The 17,837-nt window shown below is 33.7% G+C and overlaps 3 protein-coding genes across 6 annotated transcripts; 2 read left to right on the forward strand and 1 right to left on the reverse strand.

Moving 5' to 3' along the window:
- The first annotated feature begins 2,112 nt into the window (after positions 1-2,112).
- Positions 2,113-7,955, forward strand: LOC105960364 (cytochrome P450 714A1). Its single transcript, XM_012984520.2, has 5 exons — positions 2,113-2,628; positions 5,200-5,426; positions 6,371-6,621; positions 6,716-7,100; positions 7,311-7,955. Exons 1-5 carry the CDS (start codon positions 2,403-2,405, stop codon positions 7,740-7,742), a joined length of 1,521 nt encoding a protein of 506 aa, XP_012839974.2. The 5' UTR covers positions 2,113-2,402; the 3' UTR covers positions 7,743-7,955.
- A 2,168-nt stretch (positions 7,956-10,123) lies between these two features.
- LOC105960365 (GroES-like zinc-binding alcohol dehydrogenase family protein) lies at positions 10,124-12,543 on the forward strand. Its single transcript, XM_012984521.2, has 6 exons — positions 10,124-10,561; positions 11,115-11,223; positions 11,335-11,426; positions 11,568-11,826; positions 11,908-12,051; positions 12,262-12,543. Exons 1-6 carry the CDS (start codon positions 10,215-10,217, stop codon positions 12,355-12,357), a joined length of 1,047 nt encoding a protein of 348 aa, XP_012839975.2. The 5' UTR covers positions 10,124-10,214; the 3' UTR covers positions 12,358-12,543.
- Positions 12,544-12,874: 331 nt separating this feature from the next.
- ATG18D (autophagy 18 D-like protein) lies at positions 12,875-16,260 on the reverse strand. 4 transcript variants are annotated; one of them, XM_012984523.2, is made up of 6 exons: positions 16,074-16,260; positions 15,831-15,903; positions 14,819-15,579; positions 14,225-14,483; positions 13,358-13,481; positions 12,875-13,225 (listed from the first exon to the last, which is right to left on the reverse strand). In XM_012984523.2, exons 3-6 carry the CDS (start codon positions 15,572-15,574, stop codon positions 13,132-13,134), a joined length of 1,233 nt encoding a protein of 410 aa, XP_012839977.1. In that variant the 5' UTR covers positions 15,575-15,579; positions 15,831-15,903; positions 16,074-16,260; the 3' UTR covers positions 12,875-13,131. The 4 variants fall into 4 exon arrangements, 3 of the variants coding, with proteins under 3 accessions (XP_012839977.1, XP_012839978.1, XP_088675875.1); XM_012984524.2 differs by having other exon boundaries at positions 16,079-16,257; XR_016031781.1 differs by lacking the exon at positions 12,875-13,225 and having other exon boundaries at positions 13,358-13,643; positions 13,695-14,483; positions 16,074-16,237.
- Positions 16,261-17,837: the final 1,577 nt, after the last annotated feature.

A 17,837-nucleotide genomic window follows, 5' to 3' on the forward strand; every position in this document is an offset into this window, starting at 1 on the left:
GAATTCACATCACCCTTCCATTACTCCACCACACCACATCCCGATCGCATCGCCGAAATTTCGCAAGACGAGTTCGAACCTCCAGGGAACCGTCATCCGCGGTGGAGAACATAACTAGTCGATGCCTCCTGTGGGTGTGGAAGGGAAAATCAAGAAACAGTGTAACCTTTGGGAGACCACCTCCGATTGTCCCCGAAAATTCAACGAAAGCGGTTTCATATATAATTCATGTTGATATGGTCTTTGATTTATTAGTTTATACGAATTAATTCTAACAAAAGGTTAATTATTTAATTTTGTGATTTTGCTTCAATTTTGTATATATTTTTATTTATTTATTTATCATTAATAATAATGTGTATAATACCCATTTCGTTGGTCACGGGGCAAGTCACATGGGAAAATTTAATGGCAGCAATCAGATAATGGTGTCTGCAGTGACAAACATGTTTTTATTTTCTTCTTTAGACATATTTAAATTTTTAGACAACTTTCTACTTTCCACCTATTCCACAATAATGATTCTTGATTTTCAACTGTCAACTACGTACCCAGCAAGTCACGTGCCCAATTTTTGAAATGTTTTGCTAATTAATTAATAGATTTTTTTTTTTTAATTATTATTATAATAGATTTTTGGTTTGCTTTGATGAATATGAACACTGCCCATATCAATACTTCCTTTTATATTATTCAAGAACAAATATGTTCTGCAGGTTGCCTGATTATTTTTTATTTTCTATTTTTTTTAATAACTAGATAAAACATATTCTCAATCATAGTATTAGGAATTTTCCAGTTTTACTAAAACCCATCAAACCAAATAATTTTCAATCGAATTTTGGCCAATAACTAACCATCAATCGACGACCCATTAAAATTATAACGATAATTTCAACCGACCCATGTGTATTTGGATCTATTGGTAGTTGCTAAAATCTTAAAAAATCGGTTGACTGATAATACTCGACTAATAGGGATTTTTATTAAGTTATTAATTATGTTCTGTATTTTGTATTAAGGGCAAAACAGCCAAACATGTCTTAATCTCTCACCTTCAAATCTTATTAAATTATTCATTAAACCTCCGTTTTGTTAAAAATTACATACTTCTTCAACCTGTAACCTGATAATAATTGAACTAAAAAAAAATTCAAAAATGATCATAAATAATAATGAAAATATTTATTTATATCGGGTCATGTACAATAATTCAGTGTCTCCAACAATTAAATTATTTTTTGTTGCCTAGTACTAGCAGCTGGTACCCCGTTGGAAAGCTCAAAATTGGGTAAATGGCAAATTACACCCTGGAATTATACTCAATTGGCACAATGCACCCTAAAACTATTGCTTTTTGGCAGATTACACCCCACGAAAGGATTAGTATTGCATTTTGCACTCGTTTTTCCACTCGAAAGCAGCCCAAATTACGAATAAGGGCATTATGGTCATAACTTTGTTTTCGTTCATTTATAACATCAAACCTATTTTTATCTCTTAGCTACATCCATTACGATGAGTACTAAGAGCATGTTTGGCTAAATTCATAAGCTCTTTAAATATCTTATAAAATATTTAAGAGCTTATAAGTTATTAAAAGATATTTTGTTATTTTTAAGAAAGATAGTAGTTTTATTTTTGTTTTTTTTAATACCTACAAACCATTTTTTTTTTAATCTTACTTGTTAATCTACTAAAACATCCAACATAAATAATTACACTCAAGTAACTTATAAGCTCCATATACAAGATTATAAAATATTTTAAAATAAACTTAGTCAAACAGCTATTAATTATAAGAAGAAGTCAAGAAACTACAAAAAGCCCATGATTTATTGTTGACCCACGTAATAAAAAAATTGAACCTAACCGGAAATGACAAATATAACCCTCAATTTGTTATCATTAATATCCATCACCATGTATAAATTTGAAAAATAATAAATAATCTTAACTCCTAATATATGCTATTAATTATTAAACATATATATCATTATTTAAACAATATATGAAGTCAAACCTATACATTTACATTACTTTTACACCAGTCAACTGTAATATTTTCCACATTAAAATGTATATATATTCAATTCATATTATATTATATATATAATTAATTAATGGAGCTAGCAAGTACAAGGAATCATGGTGCGGCTTATATAAAATCAGCTCAACACTCCATACCAAAAATAAGAAAGAGCAAATTAATTAATTAATTAAAGGTTAAAAAGAAAAGCCCAAAAAATGAAGGGGTTTCATCTTCTTCTTCTTCTTCTTACAACAACTTTTGTTCTTTCTATTGTTGTCAAAAGTAGCAAGAAGAAACTTGTGACGACGATTCTTGTTTTCGTGTGTCCTCTGGTTTTGTGGTGTTTCTTGAAAAACACGTGGCTAAATCAATGGCGGATCCGAAGGAAGCTTCAACAACAAGGCATCAAAGGGCCGAAGCCTTCTTTTTTGTACGGAAATGTTTGGGAGATGCAGAAAATCCAAGCTTCTGCGGCCAATATGGAGGAGACGAAGAAGATGAAGAAGACGACGACGAATACCGTACCGATGAATTTGTTGCCCATGATTACACTTCATCTCTATTCCCCTACTTTGAACAATGGAGAAAACAATACGGTACGCCGCGCCTTATTCACTTAACTCTCGTTTGTATTCTTAAGCCTCGTTTGGTAATGAAGACTAGTCATGATTAACTAAAAAAATTGCACTTTGCTTGCCTGATGTTTGGTGTTCTCAATACCTCGCGGGTTATTCGTAAATATTATGTAATTATCATAGCTTATCTTCTCTTTTAGGAAACCTTTTGTTCGACGTCCGAGATTTTGATTAGAAAAAAAGGGTTTTTATTAGATTATTTAGTCTTACCTCGTTTAATTAGCTGCCACACGTGAGTATATAAAATTTTACTCAAAGATTGAATAATTGGAATTCTACTATAAATTTCTGACGAGTAAACAACATATTTCAGGTTGTATACCAGTTTAGTACTTAGTGGATGATTATCACTAATGATTAAAAATCAATTGATGTAAATAACCAGATGTAGCAAATAAAAAAACGTGTTCATCCCATACACCATTTCATAAATGAGCAATTGGTATTTATAATTTGCATCATTAGTATATTTAGATTAAAAAAAGTATATACATACATGCAATAAGTTTTCTATATAAAATATGGGATGACACATTAAATTAAAGTAAAAAAATAAAAAAAAAATGAAAATCTATTTATTAATTTATTAATTATATTTTATATATACATATATAAAAAAAAAATGAAAATAATTAGGTATGAGTAGATGCATGCTCAGACAAGGGTCCCATGAAGGTGACGGCACCCAAAGCTTCAGTTGTACTAGAATGTATCTATACCACAATCTATGTGTGGTTGCTATAATAGGTACTTTTCCTTCCAATAAGCCACATTTTTAGTGGATTTTATTATTTCATCCACTTCAAACTAGAATAATACTATTCATATTACTTCACTTTTTTTTTTTTTAATTTTAATTTTAATAATTGATAATACATCACTTCCCATTAAGGAAAGTAAGTGAACTTAGGCTTGTAATAGATACATATATTCTAAAGTTAATTATTACTATTATTTTAACTTTCTTGAAAAAAAAAAGTACATCCTTATCCTTCACACACATAAAAACAACTACATTTATGTTGAAGTGCGTACATCTTATCCAGTCCACGTTGGCGGATTTAGTCACAACTAAGTTTAAAAAAATCTGGGATTCGGGGGCAACTGCCCCTATTTTTTTAGAATTATTAATTAAAAACTGCTAAAATAAGTGAAACTTATAATGTCTATGTGGTTCTAAAATAGAAATAAATTGTTATAAAAGGATTATCTTTAAATTACACATTACCATAATTTTCTCATAAACTAGTGTTATCTATCTATTAGTGTTGATGAAATAATGAGGGAGTAGATATTTTAGAGATGCCCGAAAAAGGTGCCGAAAAGTTGGGAATACAGGGAACATGTTATGGGACTAGTGCATGTGCATTCACACACTGATGTGTGTGTCTGTGTGTGTGTATATATATATATATTATATAATACATAAAATATTATATTATATATTAATATTGTATTTATTGTAGTATTGAAATTCCCTGTGGTTGTTTGCTCTCACATGGATAAGTGTGCATATTAACCAACACAATCTGGACCACCTTTGACCTAACTACGTTGATTTTTCCACGCTGTCCAGTTCACTGCATTTGGTCCTAATTTTTTTTGGAATGGGCGTTCCGGGTCGGGTCGGGTCGGGTCGGGTGGGGTCTCATTCGGGTCCTTTTGTAAAGTTCTTCTTACGGGTTTGCCCTAGACATGTCCAACCAAGTGGGCACGAATATGTTTAGTATTCAAATATGTTACCGACTACTTATAATATATTTCGAAAAAAAAGGAACAAATATGTAGCCGACATTTTCAGTACCCGACCCATATCTGAATAACCCGACCCGATGTACATCCGAATTGTGTGGTCCCACTAGAATCTACTAGACTACAAATGATGATTTGAATTCATGTTCAAATTATCATATATTAATTAGAATTGAAATGTAATGTTGAGTCACTTAAGTTATGGTAGTCCTCTTAGAACAAATGGATAGACCAGAGCATGCGACCAGTGATGAATCTAGAAATTGATTTAAGGGTTTCAAAATTGAATATTATGATCTAGTAGAGCTTGTTCGATTACCTAAATCTCGGATTTGTTTAATCATCTACAAACTAATTAATTATTCAGTTAGTAAGATGACGTTCGGTTCATTGAATTTGAAATTGTATTTAAATCAGTTAAATTCTTGTATTATATATGATTTGTCTATAAAATATTTTATTTAATAAAATTAACATGTAGTTTGAATGATAAAATAATCTTTTACTTGTTTAATTATCCTCTATTAAATTAATCTCAGGAGATTCTAATTTAATTAGTAACGGTTTTGAAAAAAAATTGTGAATCTTGTCACCCGAAACGCATCAATCACTACTAGCTCATATTATTCAATCAGTAGAACCTTATAACAATAATCAAACGAGCACGTAGCCTAATAGTACAGACCAGAATGTAAACATTTTTATTTTACTTTTTTAAAGAGGCAATGTACATTTTGTTAATTCGAGAAGATCTAACTAAGTTTGAAGCAAATATTGCAGGTCCGGTTTACACGTACTCAACGGGAAATAAGCAACATATGTACGTGAACCATCCGGAGCTAGTGAAGGAAATGAACCACTGTATATCGTCGGAGTTGGGGAAGCCTTCTTACATCACAAAAAGACTCGCACCGATGCTTGGGAATGGTATTTTGAGATCCAACGGCCACGTTTGGGCACAACAGAGAAAAATTGTTGCACCTGAGTTTTTCATGGACAAGGTCAAGGTAATAAACTTCATTCTTCATCAAATTTAAACATTCTATACAATACATTTTTTATATAAAAATAATAATTTTAATTTGATCAAACATTGTAACCAAATTAACTATCAATTAAACAGATTATTGATAAGCAAATTTTGTCGGGTTATTTCTATGCTACACTAGGTGAATGTTACACCGGATGGATTTTTGACTTCGATCTACGCACACCAATGTGTGTTGGGTGTGTACGTGTGTGTTTGTGTGCTTATGTAAAGATGATCTACCCGATGTATTTCACTTGGTGTAGCATAGTATAAAGAGTTAACTGCATTCGTTATCCATGTGTACGTTAATTATATCTTTTTCAAAATATTAACATTCTTTTATTTTTCTTTTCAAATTTCTTTTAATTTAAAAAAAAATCCCTTTATTTGTTAGATTTTATAACCATAGATATTTTTGGAATTACATATAGTACTTATGTAGAATTCTTTTGATTTTTTATATCTGTATTAAATTTTCAAGATTTTTTATATCATTATTGTGCCTTTTATAATCCAATATTCAAATATACTTTCATTTTTTATTTTTATATAAAATATTTATAGAAATGATAGAATTTTTTGGCAATTAGGAACAAATACAGGGGCATTTTTGCAATTCAATCAAAATGGTTATCAAAGGGTCATGTATATATGCCATTTCCTTTGATTTTTGATCACATAGTTGTTTATGCTAATACTAATATCTGATGATTGTTTTGAACAATTTAAAATAACACAAGGGTAGCGAATGCAAATATGAAATTAAATGCAATCAACTTCAATATCGAGCTATATATACACTACCACTCTTTAGAAGCACACAAAAGCAGTCCGAGTTTCATCGAATTAGTTATATACGTAAGAAAAGAGAAGGGACGATAATTGATCGATCGTAATTTGTATGTGTAAATTAAATGACAGGGAATGGTGGGATTGATGGTGGAATCGGCCGAGTCGTTGACCAGCAAATGGGAGAGTCTTATCGGAGACGAATACGGTCAAACGACAGAGATCAAAGCAGAAGAGGATTTGAGAAGTGTTTCCGCAGATGTCATCTCGAAAGCTTGCTTTGGTAGCTCTTATTTGAAAGGCAAACAAATTTTCTCCAAACTTCGAACCCTCCAAAAGGCCATCACCACCCAAAGCTTCCTCTTCGGTTCCCATGCATTCGGGTATTTTTTTTTTTTGGGTCGTCTCACTAATTCAATAAGCTGACAAAAAAAAAAAAAGTTCGCGACATGATAGAAAATATTGATTGTCGTTTAGGTTGCAGTCGACCGGACAACGTAGAAAAATTGAGCATCTGGAGATGGAGATAGAAACGCTTATATGGGAGGCGGTGAAGGAGCGGGAGCGCGGGCCCCACGATGACGTGGAAAGTAAGGATCTGCTGCAGCTGATATTGGAAGGTGCGGTCAACAATAATGATGATGTGGGCAATGATGATTCGTCGTCCAAGAGTTTCATAGTTGATAACTGCAAGAACATTTACTTTGCCGGCCACGAGTCCACCGCAGTTGCCGCGTCTTGGTGCCTCATTCTACTAGCACTCCACCCGCAATGGCAGGAACGCATACGCGATGAGGTGGCTCAAATTATATGCGGGCCCAACGGCCGCATGGACTCCGATTCTATCCACAAGTTGAAAACGGTATGTAGCTTATTTATTTTTCTTCCAACAAACTTGCATGTTACAGAGCATAACATGTTGCACTGTTTATATATGGAACGGATACCCTCTCTCCTTGAACTAGCTTTTGAAGATGAGTTCTACCCAAATACTACACTACTCGAAAAGAAAAAAATCACTAACGAAAAAAATAGCATATATTTTATGAAAAGTGGTTTTGAATCTACGTAGGTGACAATGGTGATTCAAGAAGTGTTGAGATTGTACCCGCCGGCAGCGTTCGTGTCGAGAGAGGCGCTTCAAGAAACCAAAATCGGCCACATTGTCGTCCCGCAAGGCGTTTGCCTGTGGACTCTTATCCCTACACTGCACAGGGATCCCGATGTGTGGGGTCCGGATGTGAACGAGTTCAATCCGGAACGTTTTGCAAATGGGGTCTCTAAAGCTTGCAAGATGCCGCAGGTCTATATCCCTTTTGGATTAGGCCCGAGGCTTTGCTTGGGCCGCAATTTTGCCCTCGTTCAGCTCAAAATTGTCGTGGCCCTTATAGTGTCCAAGTTCACATTCACCCTGTCTCCGAAATACGTACATTCACCTGCGTATAGAATGATTGTGGAGCCGGGACAAGGCGTTCGTTTACTTGTTCGACGATGTCGCGAATAGCTCCTCGTGTGGGCTTACTATATATCTATAACTTTTGGCTACTAGTTTTAATTCAATTTGTGTAATATATGGTATAATATGTATGTCCAGCTTCAGCATTTTGTTTGAAGTATTGAGTATTTAGTGATAGATTTTTCATCAAAACAAGGGAGATTTATGCATGTAAGGCTAATTAATTATTTATTCATTTAAAACTCAAAATTCTTTCTAAAACCTATAAGGGCACAATCTTTAATTTATTATGTGAATTGTGTTAAGTATTTTGATCAAGATTATGCAAGAAACATTGGGGAAACTTCTGTTGGAATTTTGAAAGTTTCTTACTTTTAACTCTTAAATTGTGGGAGAGTTACATTTTTAGTCCCTCAACTTTAGAACAATTCTATTTTTCGTCCCCATGTTTGTACGTGAACAAATTTCACCTTCCATTTAGAGACTTATAACACTTTTGGTCTACTCCATTAGTTGACCGTTGATGAGTACCGGAAAATGCTTTTTGGAGGCTAGTAGGATTAGAGTTGATTTGAGGATAGAAATCGAGTTAAGGTATATTTTATTTTTAACTAGACTAATTTATTAACTTGAAAATAGAAATTCATTTTTATTAAATGTTATTCTTAATCTAGAATATACTAAATTAACTTTTTAATTTAATTAAGTTCAAAATATTTGTTATTTGCGTTGGTATTTTTTAATTCAACTAATTTAATATTTAATCTATTTCAAATATATCTAATTTAGAAGTTGATGTGTTTGAAAATAAACTTTATTTTTCAGTTTACTCTTGTAAAAGACATTAAATGTCGAACTAAACTGAATTAGATAAAAGTAATACGTTCGCAAATATCTTATGCAACTATAAGTTAGTTATAGAAGTGCTTATAAACCAGACAAACTGATGCATATATGCTTTTGAAATTATAACTTCAAGCAAAACTTATTTTCAGAGAAATAGAAGAAAATATTGTGATGAGGCCCATTTGGACCCCTCAAGTACTTTTGTATATTTGTGTATATTTGTATGTATATTTGTATGTATATCTATGCTTGTGTGTAGGAGGTGTGGGTGTTTTTCACCACCCTCTCTTCTCTGACTTGACCTCCTTCTCTTATAGCTACTTCTTTCCTCTTATCCTCCTTTCTCTGTCTTGAAGTGCGTGCCATGGAGATAAGAAGAGAGATGGGCCAGGAAGTTAATGAGCCGGTGGATTGACGGGCGTGAGAGAGAGAATACGGACTGATTGATGGGCTTTGGTTCCTATATAATTTGGGCCTGGGCCCAGTGCAAATTAGTCCAGATCATATTGTATGTGCAAAAACTTGAAAATAGATCATGAGCCAAAAAAAAGAGAACAAAAACTCATAATCAGTTAATAACAATTATAAATAATGGAGATAATTTCTTTTTTTTTTTAATAAGGGAAGGATTGATTTTTATCAGAATCAAATATTTTCTTGCTTTGATTTTGAAGTAAATTCGATTTAAGGACTTTTATGTAATGTTTGCAAAAGTTATTGTAAAAGTAAAAGTTGATGATTATTAATTAAGCTTAAATTACTCATTTTTAAAAGTTGGAGGTGTCCGAAAATAACATGAAAAATCAAATTTAAGCACCTAATTTTGAAGTTGATGTGTTTACATAAATGTGAGTGAAAATATCAAAAATAAAATGCATAGATAGTTACATAAATGTTTTTAAATCGAAGAAGCAGTTCCAATGATGCTCTACAGATTATGACTTAAAGTTGCTTATTGTTAAAAAATGGAAGAAAAAACTATAATGTTGCAAATATTAAAGGGGTATTTACAAATATTTTTTTGAATAAATAGAAGTTGATGCATGTGTGTAAAGTTGAGTTTATTTTCAAAAGTCGGTTTTTTTTTTGCAAAATCTTTAAAAGATCAACTTTAAACCAAAACAAAAAAAGTTACCTCATGCTTTTGGAAATGAGAGCTTAAAAAAACTTTTAAGCGAAGCAAAAATAAATGTTGTTTCTACAAACACTTAAAACTGAAATGAGCATGAGCTATAAGAAATCATAATCACTTTTCAAAAGCTTTAGCAAACACCATTTATAGGTTTGCAAAGACTTTTGTATAAATACGAGTGGATGATCGTGAGTTAAATTGAAAATAATTACTTATTTCCAAAAATTGAGGTATGTTTCGCAAATTCTTAAAAAAAAATAACTTTAAGCTGTCAATTTACAATAAGTTATAGGTGTTTGAAAATCAAATTTAATTTTTAGTTTTTTATGATGAAATGTCTAAAATATCCATTTAAAAAGAAGTTGGATAAAAACAACAAGGGTATGAATGTCTAGTCATAGTAATTCTCCAAAGTACATTTATTAAACTAACTTATTTTAGTTTATATAAAAAAAAACTCGGTTTATTTTATTGCGTAGCTAATTTGTGTGTATCGAGAGAGAGAAGAGAGAGAGAGAGAGAGAGAGAGAGAGAGGTCGACAATGGAAGCTTTGCTCTGCAAAAATCTCGGCGACCCAACCGCCCCGCCGGACGGAGGTGAAAACTCGGCACTCACCGTCGCAACGGATTATCCGATTCCCCAACTGAAGTCGCCGACGGCGGTTCGAGTCCGAGTGAAAGCAACAAGCTTGAACTTCGCTAATTATCTGCAGGTCCAAGGCAAGTACCAAGAGAAGCCTCCACTTCCCTTTATACCCGGCTCCGATTACTCCGGCACCGTCGATTCTGTGGGACCCAGTGTCACCAAGTTCAAAATTGGGGATCCCGTTTGCTCCTTCGCCGCACTCGGATCATTCGCCCAATTCATCGTCGCCGATCAAGCTGAGTTGTAAGCTAGCTTTTTAACCACTTTTATTCGAGATGTATGATTCGATTCGCACTGAGTTCTAATTATTCTAAACTTTTTTCTATTGTGTTCGTGTGTTGCGTCATCATACATTGATTTGCGATGATAAGATTTAGGGTTTTGAAAGCACAATTTCTGGGTTTTAAATTAAAATTTCTTGGGCAAATGAAATTCTATAGAGAAATAAATAATTTATTGTTGGTAAATGTTTTTTGCTTTAGGAAACTGAATTTTTCAAGAGAATTGTTAATTTGTTCCAACTAAATTCTTATGCATTTGGAGGTCTGAATCATGAAATATGTTGCAAGAAATATAGTTAATAAAACTCTTACAGAACAAACAATGTCTACATAGTGGATAATCCATCATACTTGAACAGTGTCTACATTTTGATGCTGGCTAGTTTTTTTTTTTTTTTTTTTTTTTTTTTTTTAAATTATAAAATACAAGTATACTCGGAGATTATTTTCGGGTCCCTCTTCATTATTTGTGTTAGTTATTTGATTATTAAACTTATGTCGGAAATCTACCGTAGATTTCTGGTGCCTGAAGGATGTGACTTGGTTGCTGCTGGTGCACTTCCAGTTGCATACGGTACATCACACGTCGCACTTGTTCATAGAGCGCAACTCCACGCTGGTCAGGTTAGATTGCTGATCCTGCATTTCTTGCCCTTAAAGAGTTTAATACTCCATATTCGTGATTTCGTTCTTTAAACAATTCTGTGTTTGTAATTGAAAAAAAAATATATGTAGGTATTATTGGTTCTTGGTGCAGCTGGAGGTGTAGGAGTTTCTGCTGTTCAAATAGGCAAAGTCTGTGGTGCCACTGTTATAGCTGTTGCAAGGTGAACCATAAGACTCGTTTACATTACACTTTGCAAGTAACATAATAGCATTACTTGTGCATGACGAAGGTTTTTTTTTTTAATGGTTTTTACGTATGAAAAATCGTGTGGTGGTCTTGTGTTTTTGTTGCCATGTGGCAGGGGAGAGGAGAAGGTGCGGTTTCTGAAGTTGATGGGGGTGGACCATGTTGTTGACTTGAGCAAAGAGAACGTCATTGAAAGCGTGAAGGGGTTTCTCAAGGCAAGAAAGCTTAAAGGAGTCGATGTTTTGTACGATCCAGTTGGAGGCAAACTTACTAAAGAATCTTTGAAATTGTTGAACTGGGGAGCCCAAATTTTAGTTATAGGTTTTGCGAGCGGTGAAGTACCCGTAATCCCGGCAAACATTGCTCTCGTTAAGGTATTAGAGTAGTGACTTCCGGATGTTTCTAGATGGCATCTGTTATGTTTTGATATTGGTAGAGTATTTGTTGTTTTGCAGAACTGGACAGTTCATGGATTATACTGGGGAAGTCATGCTATACATCGACCACACGTTCTAGAAGATTCATTATTGGAACTGCTGTCGTGGTTGGCTAAGGGCTTAATTACCATCAACATTTCCCATACCTTTACCCTTTCCGAGGTGAGAAACAATTTAACTATTTTTTTTTTAATATACAATGGAAACAGTATCTTTGTCGAAATCGAAAGAATGTTACGGAAAGACTTTCAAGGCTCACCTCAGGGCGTTTAAAAGATCTATCTTACCTCTTCGAATATAAAATAAATAAATAAATAAATAAATGCATGGACTGACATATAGTTGTGCAATCAATTTTGGGTATTTTGGCAGGCAAATCTTGCTTTTGGTGCGCTAAAGGATAGAAAAGCAATTGGAAAGGTTGTGATAGCCTTCGACCACCCGAAAGTTGTAAGACCAAGGCTTTAATTGGGCGTTGTGCATGCATGCATGGAGTATACAGATACTGGCCAATAAAGTTTGTACCATTAGCATCTTTTGTATGATGATAGCAATTGACTAATGAGGCTGGGTGCATTTCTATTTTTCGGAATCGGGTTCGTGAAAAATAACATATATTCAATAAAAAAAGGAATCGAGGAGAAATTTGAATTATCTGATTTGTTGTTTTCTTTTCTGATATTTGATTCATTAGGCTATTTTCTTTACCTGCTGATATAATTCGTCTTGGGGAAGAGATTTCAAATGATATCGATTTGTCTGAAAAAACAAGACATGAGAATTTGAAATCTATTACAAATTAGATTCAAACAAACAAACTTGATGAATTTGTCATTATTGATTTTCAATGTTCAAAATAACCTATGATCTGCATTCGTCTCTTTGATGTCGAATGCACCGAAGGGATTTACCCCACATGAAGAGACACAACACTACCGAGCTAAAGCTTCGGTGGTATAAAATAAAAATAAAAATAAAAATAAAATTAATGACAATACTTAAAACAGCTTCAACATAAAACCAATTAATGGATGATGTTCTTATAAACACAGTCAACTGAAACTATCATATGTGGGGTTATGGCAAATAAATCATTTATTATTTACAGGCGGAGAAATATTATGCAACGAATAGATACATGATATATATACATTTTAAGGGTCAATCGTATCAATCGTAGAAATAAATGAAATTGCTTAGTAGTTCATGGAATACCACCACCATGGATAAGTCATAGAGCCCCTATTGAAGTTTTGTTTCGGTTTTTAGAAAACGGATATATTCCTGCTGCACCATCTTCCCTCCATTCATCGGATCAAAGCTGCACCTGTAGAAACTGATCGTGGGCCCAATCATCAACACAAACCAAAAGATTAGCCGAATCTCGAGATTTTTCTGATGCTACAAAGTACAAACACAACTGACTGATGTAAAATTATAAGTAAATCAAGAATTTAAATATATTTACCTCCCATCCATGCCTGCAATGATTACAGAATTCTGAGAATCAAACGACGCGATAAACTGGGTACACTCTGGTAAGTGAAACTGGGCAAATGACCATTCTGAGCTGAAATATTTAGGTAAAACCCCTGGAGAATTGCAAAAGACGAGAGATTTTAACAAACAATTCCAGTTTCGAAATACGGAATGGAATCACGATATCAAATCAACGTTAGCATTAAGATAGTAAACGTTTGACATTGAATCAGACATACTATGAGAATAACATATAGGCCCATGATTAATACTTACTTCGGGAGGTATGGATAGATAGCTGACGATAAGGAATGGACGAAATATACTAGGTTTATGGGACTTTTCTTTTTTAGACTTTACGTTCTCATACAAAAATGTGGCTGCTCGCATTCAGCAAGAATAACAAGAAATCGACTAATATTGATTTCCTTTTGGATGAAGGATGAAGTAATAATGACCACCTGAAATCTAGTTCATAAATTTACCCTGTTCACCCCGTCCAATTCTTACTAAAACAAATACACTATCCATTAATCAGGGTTGTGATCCCAATTTTCTTAGATAAGTTACTATATTGTCAGCAAATAGAAATAAAATCTAATCGAGAGTTCACACCACATTACTCAATATCATTTAGCAGAAATATGTAAATGCTACAAGCTCGATTTCACTGTTTCCATGGTTTAAACAGCAGAGTGAGCACTATCACTGGATTATCAGTATACTTGATTTGTAGAATCTCATTTCAAATGAAGCCACAAAATATCAATTCAGGCACCTCAACCAAGTGTTGAAGCCACAGTATTCAAGAACTTATTTATCAACAGAATGAGTTTCATATAAAGGATGGTTTTACCTTTCATGAAAGAGAATGACGAGCCAGGATTAGCACTGGTGCTTGTCGAAATTAGAGGATCAAGTGAGTTCGAAGAGTTCTGAGTAAATAAAGCTGGTCTTTTAGGAACAGTTGGATCAGTTGACGGATCCTGACCACCCACCCGCACTCTAAGACTAAATATGTGGATGGTACCTTTGTCACTCGACACAGCCAACCATTGAACATTTGGTGATAGAGCAATACTGCGTATATCTGCTTTGTCCACCCCTCTGCGTACCTATAGCAAGCAATGACGATTTATAAGAATAAAATGAGGAAACAAAACAGAAAACAAACCCGCTAACTATGTAACAGATCAGTATTCAGCATCGAATTTGTGGATCTTTTTGTCTGTGTAAAAAGATATAATCAAGTGCAGCATATTTTTGCAAAGCTCAAAATGGATTCTTTATACACAAAAATGGTAGGTTTTTTTCTTTTTCAGAATGGAATATAATGCAACTGTAAAGGAATAAAAATCAAGGGTACCCATTCATTACTTATTTTTCGATATCTTTTATACAATAGATTCACCATCATGAAAGACACAAGAGTGATAGCAAGCATAACTACCTCCTGTAACCGAGTGCCATCCATCGTGTTGAAAATTCTGATCAGAGTGCCTCTCATACTTGCAGTTGCAAGAAGAAGCCCATCCATTGTCAAGGTCAGACAAGAGATCTTAGAATCATGAGCGTTGATTAACTTCGTCATATTCAGTCCAAAATGTTCGATGCGAACCTGTCCTCGTCGTTGACCTGGACAGGCCAATACAGACGCGTTCAGGTGGTGCGACAGACAACAAAGTCCCCTCGGATTAGCCAACGTTTCTATTTGATGAAGAAGCTTCAAGTCCATAAAATTATAAACGTATATCTTGTGCTCGAGAACAACAACAACACGATCCCTTCTCAGTTTAACCGCACGAACCTCGGATCTAAACGAGAACTCACCGATGCACCTGCTCTGATGATCATCCCATATAATAACTTTATTCGGAGGGTATTGGGTATTGGATTTACTACCAACAAGTCCTAATATATTGCACCTGAACAGCATCTCGACAATCTTGAAACCCCCACTCTTCAAGTCGCGCCTGAATGTTTCCTTAAAGGGGTTGCAATTATATATGCGAAAACCGCGACTTGTACCAGCCGCGAAACAGCCATAATCTTGATTCCACGACACGGAGTACAACTCGGTTTCGTTGTTTTCACCACAGTCAAGTTCTGGTTGGACAAGAGGGGCGGAAACCCCTCCCATCGAATCGTAAACACCAAATCCGGTAGGTGGAAGTATCCCTCTAGATGTTGAAACAGCCGAAGTCATGAGGCCTAAATTTAATAGCATTCATCACAAAGCAATTAATTATAAACTGCCAGCAAAACTAGAAGACCACTTCATAAAAAAATAAAAAAAACAATAAAGAAAAAAAAAATTGGATCTTGGGGCACATTAAAAAAAATCGGAAAAGATTACAACTGCTGATTCAGTACATGCAATCTCAGCAAAAGACAAAATTCCGATTTCGCGATGATTAATCTTATTAACAGCAAAATTAATCAAAATTGAATAAATAACTCACGAAGCTCAATGACTATAGGACTCCCAGAAATTGGAAGCCGTCGAGCATAATTTCAATGAATTAATCATGAGACCTGCATTATTAATTCAATGATTGAAGGAATTAATTACGCTAAACGGAAAAAAAATAATCACGAATTTATTCCCCAATCAAAAGCCCTAAATCCCAACATCAGTATTTATGCTTATGAAGATACGGATTATAATTCGTATAGATGCGTAGTCGTAGGGTACGAAAGCTCACCTCACCTGCAGGTGCTGAAAATTAAAATTTCTAGAGAGAGAAAAAAGGAGGAGTTAATTTGAAGGAATAGTGAGAGAAAATCAGGGGATGGAAAAAGTTCGAAGAGAGAGAAAGAGAGAGAGAGAGAGAGAGAGAAGGGAAACGGTAGCGTATGAGGCTATGACACGTTGGGAGAGACAAAATCAGCGGTTTATTTAAATTATTTAATTTGTGATGTATATTTGCAGTATTGCCAATGCCAGAACGTATTTTGTTTCGGCCGGTTCTAGTTTGCATGATATGACAGTTTTACCCCTGATTCTTCCTCTCGAACTATTTTGTCCAAATCTTTTGATTTGTTTGATTTTAGAACAATTTTTTTCGTTTTGAATTCCTATTTAGAAAACAATAGTAATCAGACCAGAACTGGAATGCATGTTAGATTCTAATTTTTTATTCAAATTTAATGTTGAAAATATTACTAAAATTCTGATTTTTTTCTTTCAAGGTATACTTGCAATATAATTTTTTTTTTGTGCATTTTATATCATGAGCCATCTCAAAAAAAAAAAAAAAAAAAAAGAATTTGCTGATTTCAATAAAAGTAAAATCAAAATTTGGGAACATTTTATTTATTTATTCTGATTTTTTTTATTTTTCAATGTTTTTCAAACCATATTGAAATATTACCGAAAAATTCTAAATCTTTTTCGATAGTGTAAAATTTGATCCGATATATCTGATTTTTACCACTAGTCCTGGATTCAAGTTCTACCAAATTCAACTATTTATACATAATAGGTAATGACCATATTTTGCACTTTTCGAATTTCTTTTATCGTATTTTATTGACTGTTTTATCCTATTAATTAAGAAAAAATAGAACTACATAACAATTAAAGCAACACTTCATGACAAAGGACGAATGATTAGGGGTGAGCAAAAAAACCGAAATACCGAAAAACCGAACCAATAAATTGAAAAACCGAGCCGTTTCAAACCGTACCGAATAGCAAACCGCATGTATGGTTTTTTATTTTTGAAATACCGAATTATTCGGTTCGGTACGGTGGAAAGGTAAATAACCGAACCGAAAAAACCGAACCGAAAAAACCGAACCGAACCGAAATTATAAAATTATTTCATTTTATATAATATATGTATTATTTTACTCTAGTTTTTATTTTCTATCTTTCAACTACTTGTCTCATTCTAAGCATTTGTTCATAAATTGGACATTGTATATTATTTATTTAGTAATTAAAATTTTACTTGAGTTCATGGTTTTAATGATGAGGTAGATGAAAGTAGGAAAAAAAAATGAAGCATAATACATCATCTAAATTACGTTAAGTCCTATTGGATTAAATATTTTATATTTTCATTGTATTAGTAAGTTATGAAAGTAATTGTAGTTTTATTCTTTTGTTTGTACAACTTGGATATATAGTTACTCTTGAATCGAAAAATAATCGAAACCGAACCGAAACCGAACCGAAACCAAAAGAAACCGAACCGATAAAAAACCGACATACACGGTTTTTAATTTTACAAAAACCAATATATTCGGTTCATGTTCGGTTTTAGCCAAAAACTGAACCAAACCGACCCGTGCACACCCCTACGAATGATTCCCAAGTTGGAAAAGATAGAATCCTTGTGGGCTATGAGAGTCTAATTAATTTTAGATTTAAGTAGTTAGAATACTAGTAGATCTTGGAGTATTACTATTCCACCCGTTTCAAAATAAGTGTCGTTTAAGGTTAATGCACCATAATTAAGAAA

This window comes from Erythranthe guttata, chromosome 6, assembly GCF_056151865.1.
Source record: "Erythranthe guttata isolate IM_541 chromosome 6, IM_541, whole genome shotgun sequence".
In the NCBI taxonomy this organism is placed as follows: Eukaryota; Viridiplantae; Streptophyta; class Magnoliopsida; order Lamiales; family Phrymaceae; genus Erythranthe; species Erythranthe guttata.